We start from the raw sequence: 20,149 nt of genomic DNA on the forward strand, positions 1-20,149 counted from the left end.
CAAAAGAATCATTCAAAATGTCAAGTTGCAGAAGCGGCACTTATGAAGCAGTCTTTATGTATATTCAATATTTCGGAATGAAAATATCAAAAATTTCGCAAGGAATTTCGTCTGTGTAAAATTGTCTCTTCATCATTGAATATAATGTGATATAATAAGCTATCAACATAAAGTGAGCTCAATTGAACGCTACCTTGAGTCCGCATTAGAAACGAAACCTTTTACATAATTCCTCTTTTCATGAAGCCTGTCGATCGTGTACGATTTCAGCTCGTAGCCCAGGTTTTCGTAAATCAATGGTCCATTGATCGTGACTTCGTGCGATACGCCATTGCCAATTGCGTTTGATTGCGTTTGAATAATCGGGTAAGGTCACTGTTTTATCTGGTCACACAAGTGCTCGTTACACATTACATCAATGTGTTTGTGCTCGTGATTCAGCAAAACGATAATTACATTTTGTAATTCGCCGGTAACTGTTGCAGGAAAGGTACATTCAGCTAGTGTTCATCGTTCCGAACGGTTGCGAATCTTTTGACAATGGTTAAAGCCGTTTGCGTTCTTCAAGGCGATGCCAAAGGCACTCTATTCTTCGAGCAATCGGTAAGCGATTGTTTGTGAATGTTCGATGTATATTTTACCGTTTTATGCATTCTATAATTTACTAGAATTTTATAATTTAATAGGATTCTTCAAGTCCAGTGAAGGTCACCGGCTCGGTTAGCGGCTTGCAAAAAGGCCTACACGGTTTTCATATTCACGAATTCGGTGATAATACTAACGGTATGCTTTATTTATAGAATACTTTATTAATATAATAAACATGGTAATCGAATAAAACATGTATTCGCATCAATTCAAGATTCAATGACATGCGTGACATCAATATTACTAAATTTAGAGGTCAACAGATCATGACCAATCCGACTCTGACATTGAGAGTCTTTCAATCTGTTCGAGCATGTTGTTGAAAATCATTTCACATGTACACGCATTATGTAAATAATTTTAACGAATGAAACTGACTGTTTTCAACATTGTATTTATATTCGAATCGAACAGGATGTACAAGTGCTGGTCCTCACTTTAATCCATTGGGAAAAGATCATGGTGGACCTCAGGCAGATGTTCGTCATGTTGGAGATTTAGGAAATGTTGAAGCCGGAGCCGATGGTGTTGCAAAGGTTAACATTACTGATAAGTTGATCCAGCTTCAAGGAGAACACAGCATAATTGGCAGGACTCTTGTGGTAATATACATTATAGTCAGAAATGTTTTTATCGATCAATTTTATTTTGTGCTTTCTATGCATTGTTTCTTTCTTTGTAACAGGTCCACGCTGATCCGGACGATCTTGGCAAAGGTGGTCACGAATTATCAAAAACCACAGGAAATGCTGGTGCTCGCCTTGCTTGCGGAGTGGTTGGCGTTGCCAAAGCCTGAATCTATATATTCTGAATAACGAGATGAACACATACCCATTAGGCGTTTACAATATATAAAATATGAGTTCAAATATCATTCCTAATTTCCTGTAATAGGAATCTGTTATGTATCTTACGATCGTTGGTACACTAATGTTGACAACAATAAAATATATAATATGATTTATTTGTAAATTGTTATACAATATTTTTTTTTACTTTCTTGGGTATTGATCAAAAACGAATATTCGTGTACTGTAAAAGATTATGCTCTATCAAACAAATAAACGTGTTGCATATCTTTCATATGACTTTGCAAAATACAATTATTATCCCATGATAATTGTATCTCATGTTTTTGATAACCTTCTGCACAATACATAATGCCAATACTATCGTCATTTTTTCAAGGTCAATACTTGTTTTAAACATAATAAATTATATAGAGAATATCGCCTGTTCTTAATTTAGACTTTCAAATATCGTGGCCAAGAATTTCGTCATACATTCATATATATTTGGTTATTAATTATCATTAATATAAATGTATAAATAAACATGTGCGTATAGTTACGTATTTGTTACATAACGCTAGTGAATGAAATTATGAATGCAGATGAGATTGCAACTATTAAATTATACAGGGTGGTCCAGAAAGAGAATCAAAGTAAGAATGTGCTAATTCCTGACAAGACACGAAATGCCTTTTTTCTTCGCTAATTGGCGCCGAAACGCTTTGTTTTCGAATTATTAACGAAACACGCGGACCAATCAAAGCGCGGCTACAGTCGACAGATTCTGTGTACTATCGATTCAGTTGTTGTCGAGAATCGATTGTTTGCGGAGCAATCGAACATTTCTAAATAACTGAGAATCTACCCTGATAACCAAATTCTCGATTTTTGCCTGGGATTCTCCGCGCGTATTAGTAGCTATTTTTGCCGTCTAATAGCGGAGGGCAATAGCAGAAGGCAAATTGAAGGCAGCCAGCCGGCCGAAGCTGAATTTGTTTAAGAGGGCAGTACCGTCGCGTCTACTGATCTGATTGGCTAATATCGTTTTACAGGGCCGCATCGTCGGTGAGGGTAGTTCGCACTGATGTGGCAGATGTCAGCAGCGAAGTAATCGAGCGCACGAGGAAGAAGATCGATCGACACCAATCGATACGATCAGCGTGTCGTTCGGAATAACGCATACGGTCGTGCGCAGGCGCGGCAGCTCCCCACTACGCACAGATGCACATTTTGTGCACATGCAAATTTTACTTATTCTCATATTTATGTTATTTTTCTTAGACTGCGGATCTTTATGCGAAATAAAAATTGTCTGCATAGATTGCAAGAGATGGAAACTATAAAAATTGCATTGCCATACCATTTTCTCTACAGTTCAATTTCAATTCATTACATTTCGAAATTTATTGAAATGTGTTTATGGAAAAAAAGTGTCGTTCGACGGAAAAGAAAATTTATATTTTTTGTATGACTACTATACACTTATTTTAATGTTTAAATATTAATAATTTTAAATTCAGACTACTCAATATCAGAAGGGATAATAAATGAATGAAGTAGGAAATAATAAATATTATATTTTTTCATTTAGTTTGATTATTTTTCTTTATTAGTCAACTATTAGTCAAATTTTTACAAACCTTGACTTGCGCGAACACAGAAGATGATTTGCAGGACAAATCTGATAAACAGGTTCTGGATGATCAGCTTTTCTTCGTAACTCCTCCCGTGAATCGCTCGAGTACAGTGCTGCTCTCACCGCATTTCTTCTTGGTTGAAAATGGTTGAAAAGAGGATTGTCTTATTATACAGACCTGGGCGACGCTGGCTCGAAAAATACATGTTGCTGTTGCTGCTTCTCACCAAAGAGGACTGAAGAGGACTAATCCCAACTAATCCTGACTAATCCTCTTTGCTTCTCACCTTCTCTTGCTCAGTAACACTCAATTACACTCAGTAAGACAGTTCCAGTCCCCACGTCATCCACTCCGACAAAGGAGTTGCAGGCTGCAACAGGCTGCAAATGGCTGCAACTTGCAGCAACATGTGTTTTTCGAGCCAGCGTCGCCCAGATCTGTTATATATTCGCCAATCACATCATCACATCAGTACGACTCGACGGTACTGCCCTCTTAAACAAATTCAGCTTCGGCCGGCTGGCTGCCTTCAATTTGCCTTCAATTTGCCTTCAATTTGCCTTCTGCTATTGCCCTCCGCTATTAGACGGCAAAAATAGCTACTAATACGCGCGGAGAATCCCAGGCAAAAATCGAGTTAATCCCACCTTGAGCAACTCGAACAATAGCGCAGCTCGGAACGGGCCAATTCTTAGCTCTAGGTAGGATTATCCCTCGGCAGGCCTGGTTATCAGGGTATAGATTGACAGACGTTCCCGCTATGTAATTAATTCAATTGTAATTTGTTTACATGTTGATCGAGCCGACAAGTTACATAATAAATTTCTATCGAATATGAATAATAATGTTACTTCGCTCCTATTAAAATTTTACGTAATTTCTACGGTATCGATCAAGACCGAAAACTCTAATGAAATTACCAGATGAGGATGAATCTCTATGTCAAAGGATGAAATGACATGCCACGAGATTTTCGTTAAATTATTAATATTTGTGATGTTATAAAACGTACTACCTCGAATGAAATATTTACCGTTCAGTAGTGAACATTAATCGGAGTTGTATGAACGATGTAAATGTTTGAGCTCCAAAGAGCAACTCGTTGAAATCTCAGGAAAGGTTCACTTGAATATAATTCATTTACACAGTGTGTTAACATGTTCAAACGAGTAGAAAATAATAGAGAAAATGAGTATCCTGTACCTGCCAAACGACCAAAGTATGATGCTAAGAAAGGAATCGTGGGAGGTGTTCCTACAAAAGGTAGAGATGGAACGAATAAAAAGTTTGGGAAACCTGACGATGTATGGGGCGATGATTTTGCAGAGGAAGATATAGAAGAGATGGATTTCGTTGCCTCTCAGGCTTGCTTACAGGTATCATTTATTTCTTACAACTCCGAAACTATCGAATGTATGGATATAATTGTAAAATATATTTGTAGGAAGAAATTGCTTTGACTCAAACAAATGCAGAGCCGCAAGCATCGTTGTTGCAGAGACACAACAGTGCACCGTCTACGAGCAAAGCTGGTTCTAAGGTAAACAATATCAATAAATCGTTAAGGCTCTCTCTATGCACGAGAAATGAGAAATCGAAGGAAATCAGTCAGATAGCATCAGTCAATTACAAGGATTTCGAAGATAAATTAATGAATAGGCAAGTTTATAATTCAACATTTAAGTTGGACGAAAGTGTAATTTTACCAGGTATATATTACATTATTATTTCTCACAGAATTATATAGCACGCGTATGCAAACAATTAATTTATCGTTACAGAATCGAAATACGTCAAGGAATTAGAGAAGTTGAAACTTGAAAACAAGAAATTATTGAACGATTTTATAACGAAAGAGGGAGAAGCAGTTTTTCTACGCAATCAATTGCAGCAGACTCAATTACGAGTAGAAACAGATAGACTAGAGAAGACTCGTTTCATCGAGGAGCAAGAGAATCGACATAGAACAGAAATAAATGCAATTTGTAAAGAGAAAGAATATTTGAAGACTCAACTTGAACTACAAGTTTGTAGCTCTGTAATTAAGATATTGGTTATTAAATTCTTTATAGTTGTATATAACTTCATGCTTCTTTCACAGGCGTTCGAAGTCGGCAATCTGATGGAACGTTGTAAATTATTAGAAACAGGAAATGTTAAATTAACAGAACCATGTGCTATAAGCTTGAATACCTCTACAAACAAAAGTAAATTTAATTCGTCGATGAACAGGTATTCGATGAAGTTGTTTAATAAAATTACTTCTTAAGGTTCTGTGTGTTGTTAACATTGTTATTTGCAGGACATCAGTTTCAACAGCAAAACCGGTGAAACTAAGAGAATCTTGTGTTCAGGTTGCCTTACAAGATAAGAACAGTTACATTCTTAAAACTTGGAGTCCCTGTAAGTTGACCACAAGTAATTAAAATATAAAAATGTACGAAAATATACCTTTTACAGATTATCCTTTGGCGAATATTTCCAAATTAGTATACGACACACCGCAGCCAGAAAAATCAATAGTCAACATTCAAGTGATCGAGAAAACTGGACGAAGAAATTTACCGATCTTACAGGAGGAAGATACATTCCGAATATTTGGTAAAATTTTATACTTAAACTTGTTTCACGTGCTATGAACAATTGAACCGAGATTGCACGTGTATTTACAGAAAATCCGGAACTTGTGAAACCCGTGACGACTATGGTAGACGAGAAAAGACTGTCGATGGAATTTATTTTACCAGAAATAGCAGCTCTCCAACGTAAAACGAGTTCTGAGCTCGAGTCAGAAAATTCTATATGTATAATGAATAAAGTAAGTAATTCCGTTTTTGATAAACAGGTAACTTTTCAATTAATCACTACTTGTTCTGTACATTTCAGTTGGTCTCCACTGCGAGGGAGTTGATTCTAAACGTGATCATCGTGCTCCAGACAATTTTTCAAGCTATGAGAAACGACGATATACGAGATATGAACGATATTTATTTTTCTGACTTGTACTCGAGTTCTGATTTCAATGGGAAGTCTGTATGCGATGCTAATGCGTGGCATGAGTGCGAGCGTGGTGTCGAAGTTAGGAGAGTGTTTGGCGTGATTTCGTATGTAACGCTGGAGTCGACGTATCTTAGCAAATACATCGCTGGAAAGACGCCGTTGCTCACTGAAAGGGACGAAAGTTATAGGAGTTACTCGCGGCAAATGGTTCGCTATGACATGTGGCTGGAAAAGGGCCAGGATTTCGAAATGCTGAGAATGATTCTGCAATTCATCGTTCTAGTTGGGTCCACGGTAATTCCAATTCTGTAATATAGAGTTTCAATTGTCAACACTTTGCTGAACACTCATTTCTCGATAATGCAAAAATGGGAGTTTTCAGTAGCCAAAAGTGATAGATAAAAGACCAATCTAGGCCACAATCGCCCTCAAAATTCCTATTTTTACGTAATTTGCATTATTTGGAAGCATACAGCTGCGCATGTAGCTATTTTCTATTACGAATAATGCAAATTACGCTTCGTAAACGTAAAACTGGAACTTTTCAGGGCGATTACAGCCTAGATTGATCTTTTATTTAATGTCTTTGACTATTGAAAAATATCCCCATCTTCGCATTATCGAGAAATGAGAAGGCGCATCCCGCACCCTTGCAATCCTAGAAACGAGTCTACCCCCTTAAATGAAAGGATAGATGACTTAAAAGCGACAACAAATTGCATATTGCTGTCAGCAATATCGTTTATAGCTTAACAAATTTTCAGAATCAATATAGTGTAACACCTACTTCTGAAATTATTGTTTGACAGAAAATTATTCAGCTTTCTTCACATACAGTTATATATTAACAATTACAATTTTATCCCCATCAGAGACGAGCACATCAGTTCAGCGGTCTCATGTGTGCAATCATGATGATTATATGCAATGTTCACAAAAAGGTTGAATATTGCTCTTTGGGGTAGGTGAATAATGTTCTTTTCTACGCGTAAATGAATTTAGAACTCATGGTTTTACAACACTTCTTACATTTCAGGATGGAGTACGTTTATCAGATATTTAAGGAAATAGTTTTCTCTAGACCTCTGCCATACTGTTACTCGTTTCTTACCCGTATAATGGTAGTGTTCATTAAGTCCGCGACATACTTGAAAAAACTCTGTGTTAATTCACGTAAGTAAATCATCGTACATTTTTATGTAATTTATTAAAAACTTTTTGTAAAATTATATTCAATGTTTCACAGAGCTGATGGCAGTGAACAACTGGAAGGGTTCATTACATTTTACTCCAGGTATGAACATCAGCGATTAACCAATAAATTTTAAATTTTAATTACCTGTATTTATAATAATTATTCATTACAGACGCTTGCCCGTTACAAATCTTCCTGGCGCAGGTGGAGAACCATCATTTCGACACCATAGTCGCCCTAGATATTACAGAAGTATTGCTGCAGTTCATACAATATGTGTTGCAAACCGATGCGATTCCCTTAAGGTCCGAGACCTTGGAATCCTGTAATTGTTGTATGAAATTGCTACGGTTCACTATGAGAACTCTGTCCAAGTGCGCAGAGGCAAATCTGAGTGCCATAGGGAACTTCGATTCGCATCACTTTCCTTCGCCACAGAAAGATTGTTGCAAACTGAAGAGCATTTGTCCCAAACATTCTGCTACTCCGCGAACAAGAAATAAGAAATGCGTATGCGAGGTGTATCAAGAAATTTTATCCGATGCAAATGCTTGGACAATTATGAAGCAAAGACAAGTGAAAATATTGAGGGATGGTATTCGATTCCTCGCTCACTTGGCTATATGCGATCCCGATTTTGTAATTCGGTTATCGGATATCGAAGACTCTTTCCATTTGTTCATGAGGAACATCAGCAACTTCGATGACTTCTCTCTCCACGAGAATGAACGTAAGTGTGTACGCGTGCTTTATCGAAGCTAATTTTAAAAATCTGCTTTCAATGATAAACTCATTCAGTCTTTTTTTTCTCTTTCATTTTCGTGTCGCGATACGAGCTTTAATTTCGTCCCGACTTATCGGGCCGCCAGAAATGTTTTCATTTCCGCTTGGCCCGTACATTCCGTTTCGTCATCAGTCGAGGAATTGATACTGGTCCAGACTCGTAGAAAGAGATTACGATTATTGATGTTTTCCAGTTTTATTTATCAGGAATTTCACTCGTCATTCGTTCCATTCAGCTCGCTTTATCTCCCTCGAAAACAGTAATCAATAGATTGCGGATCTTTATGCGTTTATAGCATAATTGAGTAGATGAAATTCAAAATCGTTGAGAAATTTAAAAAGTTGAAGATGTCAATATATGATTATCTCCTCTATTAAAATCATTAAGGGAAGAAATAACATTTTGCATAAAGATCCGCAGTCTAGTCATCAACATCTGAAACGTAGTCTGTCGAAGTCAGAAATATATGTATGTTCACTGTAATTACGGAAATGCTTTTTTACCTCGACAGAAGAAGCCATGGATCGAATAAAACAAACGTTTATATTCGACAAAGTACCTCAATCTGAGATTGAAGAGTGCACCAGCAGCAGCACAAGGCAACTGGATATACTGTCGAATTTTGAGAAGCGACCGATCCAGCCGGCTCCTGTGAATCCTAAGCGGAACGAAAATCACAACAAATTTTTAACCACAATTAGATCCCTGTATAATAGTAGAATGGAATTATCTAATCATTAAGATGTGAAGCGAATTGTACCGAACAGAATATTGTAAGATAAATTATTTTGATACTGACGATTAACAGTATCCGAATTGTGATGTCATGATACTTATTTGTATTTTGTATATATTTTTCTTTTTATAATGAAGCCAAGAATATAATTACCGCGAACACGGATTTTATAAGAAAATAAATGGAGCCGTTTTCGCTCGGCAATTAAACAAACTTATGTGTTCTTTGTTCTTTCCGTGGAAATATATTCTACAGCGTTAAAAGCACCGTGGCACGGAACGCGTTAAAAGTAAATGTCCTTTGTAATGATTAGACAGCAGATCTTTACGCAAAATAAAAATTTTGTGCGTTAATTTGAAGAAGAAGGGACCACGTAAAATATTCTTTCTTCTCTTAATCTTTATTCTATTTTAAATTGCATCTACCCACTTTTGCCATAATTGCACAAAATCCGCAGTCTAGTAATAATAATCCCTTGTACATGTCCTATCAATAATATTATTGTTATCTTGCCCTTGGAATTTTAACCTTGGGATGGATCTTTTAATTTGCACAATGTTTTTCTATGCATATTAGTGTTTCCTTTATTATTATTCTACGAATGACCGGATTGATGATGCATCGACGATGATGGCTCAGGGTGGAAAGAATCGTGGCGCCTGCCGGGAGTCTATCAGCTCTCTGTTCTCTCAGAATTCATTTATCTCGAGCGCAGAATGCAATAATTTGTAGGATTTCTCCTCAAGGCCTGGCAATGCTCGACAACGATAACCGTGGCCGGAAGTAGATAGAAAGCTATCACGGCGTCGAGAACGATGCCGGAAACCATGTTCCCGCCTTCATTTCAAGCGGAATACAAACCCCCGAAACATATCCCTGTCCCATTCATAAATACAAAACGGTCGACATCACCACCGTTTGATTCTTCGTTGAGCATTGGCCTCTTTTCCTAGATCGTTGTTGTTCATCTAGTCGAGTGTTCTCCGTTTGCGAACCACTTCGTGGTTACGTGCGTGCGGAAGTTTAACCGAACAACTTATCGCCAGAAGAACGAGCATCTCTCAGGACTTTGTTCATGAATTATGTGCACGCCAGTGGACAATTCGTAACACAAAATATTAACGGTGAACATCCTCAGCATGAAGATATCAGTCTCAGCGTTGCTCCTCTTCCTGGTCTTCTTCTCGCTGGCTGCTGCCTCCATGGTGCAGCAAAGTAAGTGCAAATACTTGTCTTTTTCGAGACGTTTTAAATGTCTTTTTCGGGAAGTTTTAAAGTCATCTTTTTCGAGACGTTTTAAATATATGTTTTTTTCGAGACGTTTTAAATGTTTTTTTTCGAGACGTTTTAAATGTTTTTTTTTCGAGACGTTTTAAATGTCTTTTTCGGGAAGTTTTAAAGTAATCTTTTTCGACACGTTTTAAAGATGCCTTTTTCGAGACGTTTTAAATTGTCTTTTTTTCAAGACGTTTTAAATATGTCTTTTTCGAGACGTTTTAAAGACGTACCGTTTTGTTCATGCAAGTGAAACACAATTGGCCAAGTTGAAGCGTAAAAGGAAACTAATAGGAACTACGGGAGGATATGCGGATGCTTTTAACGATTTCATAAACTTTCCTGTTATGGAATACTTTCCTTAACACTATATGGGCTAGCATTCTTCAACTTAATCGCCGATCTAACATAGCTTTAATGGTATCGTGGCTGGAACGTTTGTAACATAATATTTTTAAAGAGCCTGGCAGAAGTCAACGTATATCACATAAATAAATGGAATAGAAGAATCAATAAAATCTCATCTTTAAATATTTTGTGGTGTCTACCAATTTATCCAGAATTTCTGAATGATGCAGAGGTTTTTAAACTGTGGTCCGTGGACCCCCAGGGGTCCACGAAACAATTTTGACATTAACTCTTTACATCCTAAACTCCTATTTAATAAAAATCCTACATGAAGAAGAAAAATGCTTAGGGTTGGGATGGGGTCCGCAAAAAAATGTTGTTCAACGAGTTGTTCAACGTTTTGAACGAGTTCAAAATGTTGTTGAACAAAAATTTCCGACGAGTAAACAGTTGAATGAACGTGCTTGTAGAATTTTTATTGATAAAATTTAAGTGATTTGTCATTTGTTTTTCGCTCGAAGGCAGATGTCCGGGGGTGAGGCTGCCAAACGGAAGGGTTCGAGCGAGAACCAGAGGGAGGATCATCAAGTTCAGCTGTTACGAGGGTTTCACTCTCGTGGGTAACAAGTATTCCACTTGTATTCGAAGCCAGTGGGATACGCCTACGCCAGTATGCGTCAGTAAGCACGAGTTTCTCTAATCGTATTTGATAAAACCGTAGGTTCTGTGTGAGCAATTAAAATGTTCCTCGACTACGGCCGCGCTAATTGTTTCGGCGATATTTGTGCCCATAATGATGAGAGTGGTCTAGTTAAAATTAAAAAAGGAAATGAGAGTTTATCAGTTATTTCACGTCACACTATTTTCGATTAAATTAACTCAATGTAATTTTTACGATATTGTCAAAAATGAACCTTTAGATAGTGCTTGTAACACTTTCATAATTATGGGCAGATTTGTTACTCCATATTTTTAATGTCAGATAATGTTACTAACGAATTGACGATGTAATCAATACGATTATTTCGATAGATGCCGAATGCTCTATGCCACCGACCCCGGACCACGCGTTAGTGGCAAAGAAGTATAATGGAGCGATATTATTATATTTCTGCGAGCCTGGTTATGCGCTGATCGGCCCGACCGAAATTTACTGCGACGGAAGCCAGTGGAATGGTACTACTCCACATTGTCGAGGTGAGTTTTCTTCTTTTGTCTTCTTTTGGTCGTAAAAATGACAAGCAAATGGTCCAAACAATGTTTATTTTACATAAATTTAACATTTTTCGATTAGATACCACCGCCGAAGCTCCGACCTCGTGCGATTTCGAGAAACCAGACCTCTGTTGGTGGGAGCAGGATCCTCAGCATGATTTCGATTGGCGACGACATAATTTCGAGACGCCGAGCTCTCATATCGGAACTGGACCCACCCACGATCACACTTTGGGACATGGGAACGATGGTATGTTCGTCGTACTGCAACAAAAACAAATTAAAACAACTGCATTCTCTTCCGTATACAATGTACTGAAAAATTTTTTCCTAGAAAGATTGGTCTCTCTCGTACATAAGGGGAAAGAGGGTTCAACTCGTTTCAATTTGTTATTACGTGCACAAAACTGATAAGGATTCGATTAGTACTGCACCAAAAACAAAATTAAAACAACTGTATTCTCTTCAGTGTACACTGAAAAATTTTTTCCTAGGAAGATTGTTCTCTCTCGTACAAGGAAAGAGGGTTCATCTCGTTTGAATTTGTTATTACGTGCACAAACTGACAAGGGTTTGATTAGACACGAGAAAATGAATAAAAAATACATATATACAGTCTCTCCCGAATTGGAATATTTGAATTTAAAAGCAGAATTTGAATGTTCGCCCCGCCCCGAGTGTGCGTGTCATCGAACAGAACTTGCTCGACGTGTCTGACCATTTCGCGCTGTTTCTACTTATTCCGAGTACGGACGCCGAGCACACTATAAATAGGTACATTTTGGAACCTGTGTTTCTCGGAAACAGGTGTAGCTTCATTTTTACAAGTTTTATTCGAAATACTAATACTCTTCTCAGAAAAACAACTGTGTTTCCGCGGCGATTTTAACGTGAGAGAAAAAACACATGAAATGTCAGACAGAAAGTAATGTACAGAATTAATCGCGATTGAAAATATAAATAGAATGTAACAGAAATAGAAATATTAAACTGTGATTTGTTGTTTTGCAGGATTTTATTTATACATAGAGGCGTCTGGACGATTGGTGAACGACACTGCCAGAATCGTTTCCCCCATCTACAAAGCGTCGTACACGGAAGCAGGCTGTTTCTCATTCTGGTAAGAAAAAATGAATTCTGAAGAATATAATTGTCCAATATAAAATGTTGGCCTATGTAACAATTTTCTTCGTCGCTTACAAGACACAGAAACCATATGAACATTTCTTTCTGTCTTTAACAACGGTAATAAATTGAAAATCACATATGGATGTTCTTAGATTGTCTTAATGTTTTCACTGTTTGAAATTACATGCACCCATTTTGGTGATAAATGCATAAAATCCGTACATCTTTGCGACAAATAAAATTTTACATTCCTTATTAATTAATTTACATTTGATCTGATCTTTTTACAAAAATTTACTTAAAAATACTTTCTTTGTAAAAGATTGAAATTGATTCGCAAAAGGGTGAAATGGATTTGCAAAACCTGTACAAAGAACTGTTTAAAAACAGTGTATATTTTTTTTTGATCGCGTTCCAAAGGAGTCCACTGTATTTTTAAGCGGTGGCGTTTGAGAATGATCCTTCAACTCCACGCATTAACATAAAATCTACTCCAGACATCTTTATAGTCTTTATATAACTAGATTGTAATAATAATAATAAGCAATCCGTGACGAATCTAATCATTCCCACGTTTTCGTATCGCCTTGTATTTTTTTGCTTGGAAATCACTGTTTCATAAAATTCCAGTATCGTCTCATGTTCCGCAATATTTTCGTCTCCGCGAGATTTACCATAAACGTATGTGCATACGGGAAACCGTGTCAGACGAGGTGAAAGGCTGTCGCATTTAGACGACGATATTTTCGTGCGGATAGAATTTTTCAAAGCCCCCTCTCGCCAACGGAATAACACAAACAGAACTTTTTCCCGAGTGATCATTCCTGGTGTGGGATTTTCAGGTACCACATGTACGGCGCGACCATAGGCACCTTGAACATCTATTTCAAGCCAGAGAAGGAAGACAACACACCTCAATTGATGTTCTCGAAAGCGGGCAATCAGGGGAATTACTGGCTGAACGGTATTTTCAATCTTCCGAAAGCTGAAAAGGGCTTTCAGGTAAACGTTGCGATACAACGCGATCGCTTGTTGTTCGAACTCTTTTCAAACAGCCCTGTGTCGATAGGCAAAGGGATTCGTGCGATCTGCATACTCCATCAAATACATAGAACACATCGACAGTCGATTCAACCCTTTGCCGTATCATTTTCTTTACAAGTTGCTGCGATTAAAACGTCTCTATCCCCAAAAATGTCGTAGAAAAGGACATTGTTTAACACAGAAGCTGAATAAAAGTTTCTTTCTTGTTTTAATTATTTTATTCAACTGAAACTGATACGCTGAGGTTCTTAAATTCCTTAAATATGTTCACTGCTTTAAATTTTAAACAAATTTTATTTCATTTCGAAAGAAAGGCGTAACATTCATATTTGTTGGACTTTGTTCAACTTTTAATTACCCGCATACGATACGTGCAATCTCGAAAACTTTAAATGTAATGTTCCAAGCACAAAATCTTCGTTCAAGATTCTTCGTTCGCGATTTTTTTTACTGAAAAACTATCAAGCAGTTGGATCAGAAATTGTCACGATAATTTGTCTCACATTTGAGAAGTACGTACGAATTTTTTCATCGAAAAATATCCAGCAGAAATGGATGTCGCTCTCACGAGGGTTTGAATGCAGGTTCGAAATAAAGTGGCATTTCGCGTGCGCTTCGAACAATTCATAAAAGTTCGCAGCCAGGTGCATTGTATTCCTGTGCTCCGCGGCACAAAGTTCCCCTTTCAATTCCAGCCGTTCATTGCAGATCATAATTGAGGGAGTTCGTGGGAGCAGTTACGTAAGCGACATTGCGATCGACGACGTGGCCATTTTGCAGGGCGACAAATGTCCAAATAATGCGAGCAAGGTGGAGAACGAGGGCGTGACCGAGAGCGACGATGGTAATTCACAAAGTTTCTTTAATTACTCTCTTAAACATACACAAAAATTTGAAGACTAATTGGAAGTACCGAAGGCTAGATGTTAATACCTTTTTTCATAAGATTTCTACACCTTTTCTACTGTTTTAATGCGTGTATTGGCTAAATAATGTTCGAATGACACGAACAGGTGATAAATTGATTAGGTATGGTCTGATGAACGAGCTGCACGAAGGAGATAATATTTCTCGGCTCACGAAACAGATAATGTAATACAATAGCAGCATTTTTATGGGTTCGCCAGCATTTCTCTATATAATTGGAACGAGAGAAAATCATTATACCGGTTTTTCAAAAACAAACGTCCAAAATATTTATTTTCTGCTCTGACTGGAAATATTCTAAAAATTATCCAGGTTTTTAATATAACGTTCCGATTCAATTCGATATGCAGTCACGAGACCGAGATTATTCAAAGAAAAATAGTCTTTCCGATTCGTATGCTTTCAGTAGATTAAAAGTGCTGCGAAAATAAGATTGTATTCTTTTCGGATGGGAAAATTCCCGATAAGCTACAGATGGTCTTTAGAATGTTCCTCTTCTTATAGTACACGGGGTGATACATTTTTCAGATCAAATCGAGCCAGTGAATGCGCAGCTGACGTGTCGTGGGCGATGCAAAAATGTCGCGACTACCAATTTCACTTCTTACCAATCACTACCACCTTCGCCTGCTGACACGTGTCTCTGTACAATTGACTGTGCCGAGCACTTTATATGCTGTCCGGATTACGCAGAATACTGTGTCCTAGGTAATTAATAAAAAGGAAATCATATCGTAAGAATGCTGTTTCTCGAAAATGTTCGATTCAACATTGAATTCTTGAATTTCTTAGCCTTCACCGAAGATGCAGGCACGGAGGATGCCGAATTCACAACTGCGAGTTACGATGGAGTTGCACCGAAGGACAATAAGGAGAATGTTACCGATATTGCGACCATAAGACCGGACAAGGTCATCTCCATCTACCCGAAGGACGATATCGACCCCGTCACGTCGAAACCATCGACAACTACCACTGTCATCCCGGTTACGAATGTAACTAGGCCGAAAACCGAGAGGCCATTGAAAACTACGCGACGCACTATTGCGACCACTGCAACTACCAAAGTCATCCAGACAAAGGAGACACCGTTCCTGCAGGCGACCACTGTCAAGACATACCTCACGGTAGACGTGCCACCCGGTAATGAAAATTCCTAATCGTGTTCAGAGTTTGACAGTTAGAGTATCGCGAATCGCGACGTGAACTCGCAAACATAGTTACAGTAAGTGCATAGGGAATCACAGTGATATCTTTAATATTGGACGTCGATATACAGGGGGTCTCACAATTTCTTCAACATCCGTAAATGCGAGGTTCCTGAGATCATTTGGAGCAACATTTTCCTTAGCAAAAATAGCGTCCGCGGCATTGTTAAGGAATTATTTACGAAAAATACGGACCAATCAGAGCGCGACCTAGCCGCGTGTTGGCACAGTCGTGTTTTTCGTTAATAACTCCTTAACAAAGCCGCGGACGCCATTTTTGCAAAGGAAAATGTTGCCTCGAATGATCTCAGGAACCTCCCATTTCCGGATGTTGAAGGAATTTTGAGACACCCTGTATGACGTGAAAGAAATTTTGAGAAAATTGTAATTAGTGAAATTATGTAGAGGAAATACTAAAAGTCGTGCTCTACAACTGTTTTTCGTGTATATCGAAAATTTTTAAAATACGTTCTGTAGGTCTCGATTAGTCTAATTGTAAGCAATTTCTTGTTTCGAGATGTTTAAAGGAGAATGATATTAACACTAAACCGACCACTGCCGGTCAAATGACCGGTCTTACATTTTTTATTTTATAATTACGGAAATTATGACGTTGCTTACACGGAAATGATTCGATAAATTTCTTTATCCAAGCACATATTGCAATAAAAATTGCACGAAATCTAAATATTTCTAATCTAAATATCTAAAATATTTTAATCGCTTTCAGTGCTCGGTAGTTTTAGTGTTAACACTAAATGAGTTCCATATACAGTCAGAAAATTCACAACTTTTTTATGTTGAAAAAATATTTTATATTGAAAATTTAAAAAATACGTTTAGCAGATCTGTGTCAATTAAACATATTCTGAAAATTTCGTCAAAATCGGTCGACGTTGCAATGAGCTACAAACGTTTAAAGATAGTGAAAATTGCAATTTTTCACGATTTTCGGCTTGTAACTGCAATAAATCTAAGGATTCTTACGATCGATTAGCATCAACCGATCACAGTGCATATAATTGGCACAAATCTACAAAATGTACTTTTTGAATTTTCAATATAGGCCCACACAAAAAAGTTGAAAATGCAACTTTTAGTATTTTTTCTATAATTCCGATCTATTGCAATGTTTGAAAAAATTTCGTTTTACATCCTGTAGTAAACTAATCGCTCTTGCTTTCCAAAAAATTTCAAACTGCATGGTCCAATATGAAAAAAGTTATCGTCTTTTTAAGAGTGTCCCAATATTTTTGTGACCGACTGTAATGTTGAAATACCAAGCGCTATTTAACATTTTTGTCAATATAAATAATCGTTTTTCTAACATTTCAGACTTAGACCACTGTCACAATTATGGGCACAAATGTCGTAGAAAGAATTAAAGAAACTCTGCGTAACTTCGAATAAAAAAGTTCATTTAACAAAATTATTTTTCTGCGGTGAAGCGATGAAAGCTGCATTAGTTATGCGTTTTATAAATGTAGGTACGCCGCAAGCGTGTGCAGTAAATTTATGGACAAGTTCGCAGAGATAAAAATAAATTGACGTGCTCGGGCCGAGAACGTTCGCGAAGGTTCACGGTTTTAGGAACGGCGTTTTAAATTAAGAACGGTGTTTATCGACACAGTGTGCTCTATATCTTAACGGCTGACTATACATAGATGTTTCATCGTAGATTCGCACGTGGAAAGGCAGGACATGAAGGAAGTGTACAGTGGAACGTCGAAGTTCAGCCAGCCAGGGATCATAGGGGTGGTGGTTGGCATTGTAGCAGCGATGTCGATCACTTTCATAGTGGCGATCGTCATTTTAAGAAGGAGAAAGACTTACAAACGAGGTACGAAAGCATCCGCGTTGTCCGAGGACAGTGATGTCAGGTTTTTGACGTCAGACGAGATCCTGGACTTCACTTTAGCCAGACCAAGTGAGAACGACGAGGCGTAGGAGGCTCCTCGAGTAGCAAACTTGTTGAAGGTTTCTCCTCGATTGGGAAGTCTTGAAAGATTCAGAATGTGCTCGACGTGATGCGCGACTGAACAATGTTTCTGATTTATTTATGTGGTCAGGTGAATAAGAACCGTTGTAACTATTAGGTCGTCCGAAAAGTAATTTGACATTTTCCAATTCTTGTAGAAAAATTTTAAGAAAGTGCAATGAAACGAAAACCTATTTTTAATGAGGACAGTCTTTGTAGATCTAACACATAAAAATTGTACAAAATTCTATGGAATTTTATATTCTAAGGTTTTTTGACAATTTTCGTAAGCCATAAATGCACGAAGAACTTTATTTTATTTGTATCTCTTGACAGCTAACATCTCGCACGTCATCTCGTGCCTTGTACTGTTTTAGAACATTTCAAACCTTTTTTCTCGCCACGCATCAAATATGCGAAACGAAAGTATGCATTTTCGAACGACCTAATATTTTCTATCTAATCTGTTTAATTTTAATTCACATATTCATTGACGACACATTCTGCGACATCCTTTTTGCAATGTTTCAAGTGGTGCACGACGGATCCTCGAATGAGTCCTCCGATCACCTGACCGGTTGATCGTTAACGTATTGTATATAGTGACGGGCGTAATGATTTTACGCCTGAAGTGTTGTATAAACGAGAAGTGAAATAAAGATCGACTTTATTTAATCTGATCATCTGTGTTCGCATATCTGTTGTCGAACAGCTGTAGTTCGAAGCTTTCACAGTGTTTATATAAACGGACATTGTATCTACCATTTTTTGATAGTTGTTTCCGATAGAATACTATAACATATGCATAGGATTTTTAGGTATGCAAACCTCCGTGTTTTCTCCGCGCGACAGTACTCCTTTTCGCGATAGAAACTCACTGAAAATATAGTTTTAAAACATTTCAACAGGTTGGAAATGTTTAATGCCTACACGCACGGTTTTACGTTTCACCGGATCGTTTTCAGAGTAAATATAATAATAATCGCGATACTAATCCGAGGGTTGACATTTCAATAAGCTACGATATTCGTGCGTATCTAAATAAATAAATAATTAATTTTAAACATTCTTAATGGGTGAAATTGATGTGCAAAAAGGTTGAATTTGAAGCGCAAAATATTCAGCGCGTGTCGGACTTCGTAAATCGAAGGTTCGATAGACTTCGCGGCCGGTTTCTGTCGGTTTACCCTAAAATAATCTGGAACACGGAAGGATGAATCGAAATGGAAGATGAACAGAAAGTTTTCCCGTGGAAGTTCGCCCCGGCGAGGGCAGCTCGCTGATCGATAATTAGCTTAAAATAGCGGCGTGATATTAAAATTAAAATTTCCACCGTTCCGAGCCCCTAAATTTAGGGTTGCGTTTCAAACGGATAACCCTGTGCTACGAGAGCATGTCCGGCCAATAAACACGCGCCTTTATCGCTCGCGGGGCCTCGTTCTTTAATCTTGATCGTGATCCTGGATTTACTTCGAGCGCGCATTCGACGAACCGCTCCGAGGACGCTTTTAATTACCAATGAGTCTCGCTTCCGCGAAACCGACACGTCAAATAAATTAATGTTAACTGCTCGATTATTTACCTTTTGAGCTACTGTGTTATCCTTCCCCATCCTTTATCTCCCGATTAACCCTTTGTACTCCGAATTATTTTTTCATTCTGTTGCCGACAATTCCCTACTATTTTAAACGTTTTATTTGGCTTCAAAGGACAGTTTCTTGATTCGTGCTTCTTTTAAACAATTTTCTTTACTAATTACGTTAATACAGCTCTCAAACTTTGTTGTAATTTATATTTGTGGAACTTATATTTGTATTTAACTAAAAAGTAAGACAACCAAATGAAGTTATAATAAGACGATTGTCTTAATAAGACAATTAAATAGATAGAAAATCCCGTTTTATTTACATTTTTCTTTCTCTAATGCCGAGTCACACTTGACAAAGGAGTGCAAAGGGCCCTACGATTTATTTGACGGTTTCAGTGATTAGAACTTTCTTTGTAGTTCGTAATTTCCTAACAAAGGAGAAAATTTATAACTATTGTATGCCTACATGTTCTCCGATAACGAAAACAGAATTTCATGTTAGGTTAAAGTATTAACTATTAGCAAACTGCGGATCTTTATGGAAAATAAAAAATGTTTGCATTGATTGTAAGACACGAGAGCCAAATAGAAATTTCTTTCTCCTTTTAATCGTCTTACCAAGCTGAAGTTAATACACAGATGTCCTT

The 20,149-nt window shown here is 37.6% G+C and overlaps 3 protein-coding genes across 3 annotated transcripts; all 3 read left to right on the plus strand.

The window, feature by feature from the left end:
* The first annotated feature begins 270 nt into the window (after positions 1-270).
* On the plus strand, positions 271-1,733 carry Sod1 (superoxide dismutase 1). Its single transcript, XM_076438163.1, has 5 exons — positions 271-366; positions 486-603; positions 687-783; positions 1,063-1,250; positions 1,334-1,733. The coding sequence occupies exons 2-5, from the start codon at positions 541-543 to the stop codon at positions 1,442-1,444; spliced, it is 459 nt and encodes a 152-aa protein (XP_076294278.1). The 5' UTR covers positions 271-366; positions 486-540; the 3' UTR covers positions 1,445-1,733.
* Positions 1,734-3,476: 1,743 nt separating this feature from the next.
* Mus304 (mutagen-sensitive 304) lies at positions 3,477-9,018 on the plus strand. The gene is made up of 13 exons (XM_076438112.1): positions 3,477-4,452; positions 4,521-4,785; positions 4,858-5,102; positions 5,178-5,308; positions 5,379-5,479; positions 5,537-5,677; positions 5,749-5,894; positions 5,963-6,370; positions 6,949-7,037; positions 7,113-7,249; positions 7,323-7,370; positions 7,444-8,001; positions 8,567-9,018. The coding sequence occupies exons 1-13, from the start codon at positions 4,234-4,236 to the stop codon at positions 8,794-8,796; spliced, it is 2,718 nt and encodes a 905-aa protein (XP_076294227.1). The 5' UTR covers positions 3,477-4,233; the 3' UTR covers positions 8,797-9,018.
* Positions 9,019-9,622: 604 nt separating this feature from the next.
* LOC143215740 (uncharacterized) lies at positions 9,623-18,594 on the plus strand. Its single transcript, XM_076438134.1, has 10 exons — positions 9,623-10,006; positions 10,936-11,094; positions 11,447-11,611; positions 11,709-11,879; positions 12,641-12,749; positions 13,600-13,759; positions 14,510-14,645; positions 15,257-15,436; positions 15,521-15,871; positions 17,615-18,594. Exons 1-10 carry the CDS (start codon positions 9,931-9,933, stop codon positions 17,881-17,883), a joined length of 1,776 nt encoding a protein of 591 aa, XP_076294249.1. The 5' UTR covers positions 9,623-9,930; the 3' UTR covers positions 17,884-18,594.
* Positions 18,595-20,149: the final 1,555 nt, after the last annotated feature.

This window comes from Lasioglossum baleicum, chromosome 14 (genome assembly GCF_051020765.1).
Source record: "Lasioglossum baleicum chromosome 14, iyLasBale1, whole genome shotgun sequence".
In the NCBI taxonomy this organism is placed as follows: domain Eukaryota; kingdom Metazoa; phylum Arthropoda; class Insecta; order Hymenoptera; family Halictidae; genus Lasioglossum; species Lasioglossum baleicum.

Bases quoted from the DNA above. Each gene is read 5' to 3' on its own strand.
- LOC143215740 (XM_076438134.1), top strand. From the start codon at position 9,931: ATGAAGATATCAGTCTCAGCGTTGCTCCTCTTCCTGGTCTTCTTCTCG. The intron at 11,880-12,640 runs GTATGTTCGTCG...GTTGTTTTGCAG, and splicing joins TTTGGGACATGGGAACGATG to GATTTTATTTATACATAGAG. The intron at 12,750-13,599 runs GTAAGAAAAAAT...TGGGATTTTCAG, and splicing joins GCAGGCTGTTTCTCATTCTG to GTACCACATGTACGGCGCGA.
- Mus304 (XM_076438112.1), top strand. From the start codon at position 4,234: ATGTTCAAACGAGTAGAAAATAATAGAGAAAATGAGTATCCTGTACCT. The intron at 5,309-5,378 runs GTATTCGATGAA...TGTTATTTGCAG, and splicing joins TTTAATTCGTCGATGAACAG to GACATCAGTTTCAACAGCAA. The intron at 5,678-5,748 runs GTAAAATTTTAT...GTGTATTTACAG, and splicing joins AGATACATTCCGAATATTTG to AAAATCCGGAACTTGTGAAA.
- Sod1 (XM_076438163.1), top strand. From the start codon at position 541: ATGGTTAAAGCCGTTTGCGTTCTTCAAGGCGATGCCAAAGGCACTCTA. The intron at 604-686 runs GTAAGCGATTGT...ATAATTTAATAG, and splicing joins CTCTATTCTTCGAGCAATCG to GATTCTTCAAGTCCAGTGAA. The intron at 1,251-1,333 runs GTAATATACATT...TCTTTGTAACAG, and splicing joins TAATTGGCAGGACTCTTGTG to GTCCACGCTGATCCGGACGA.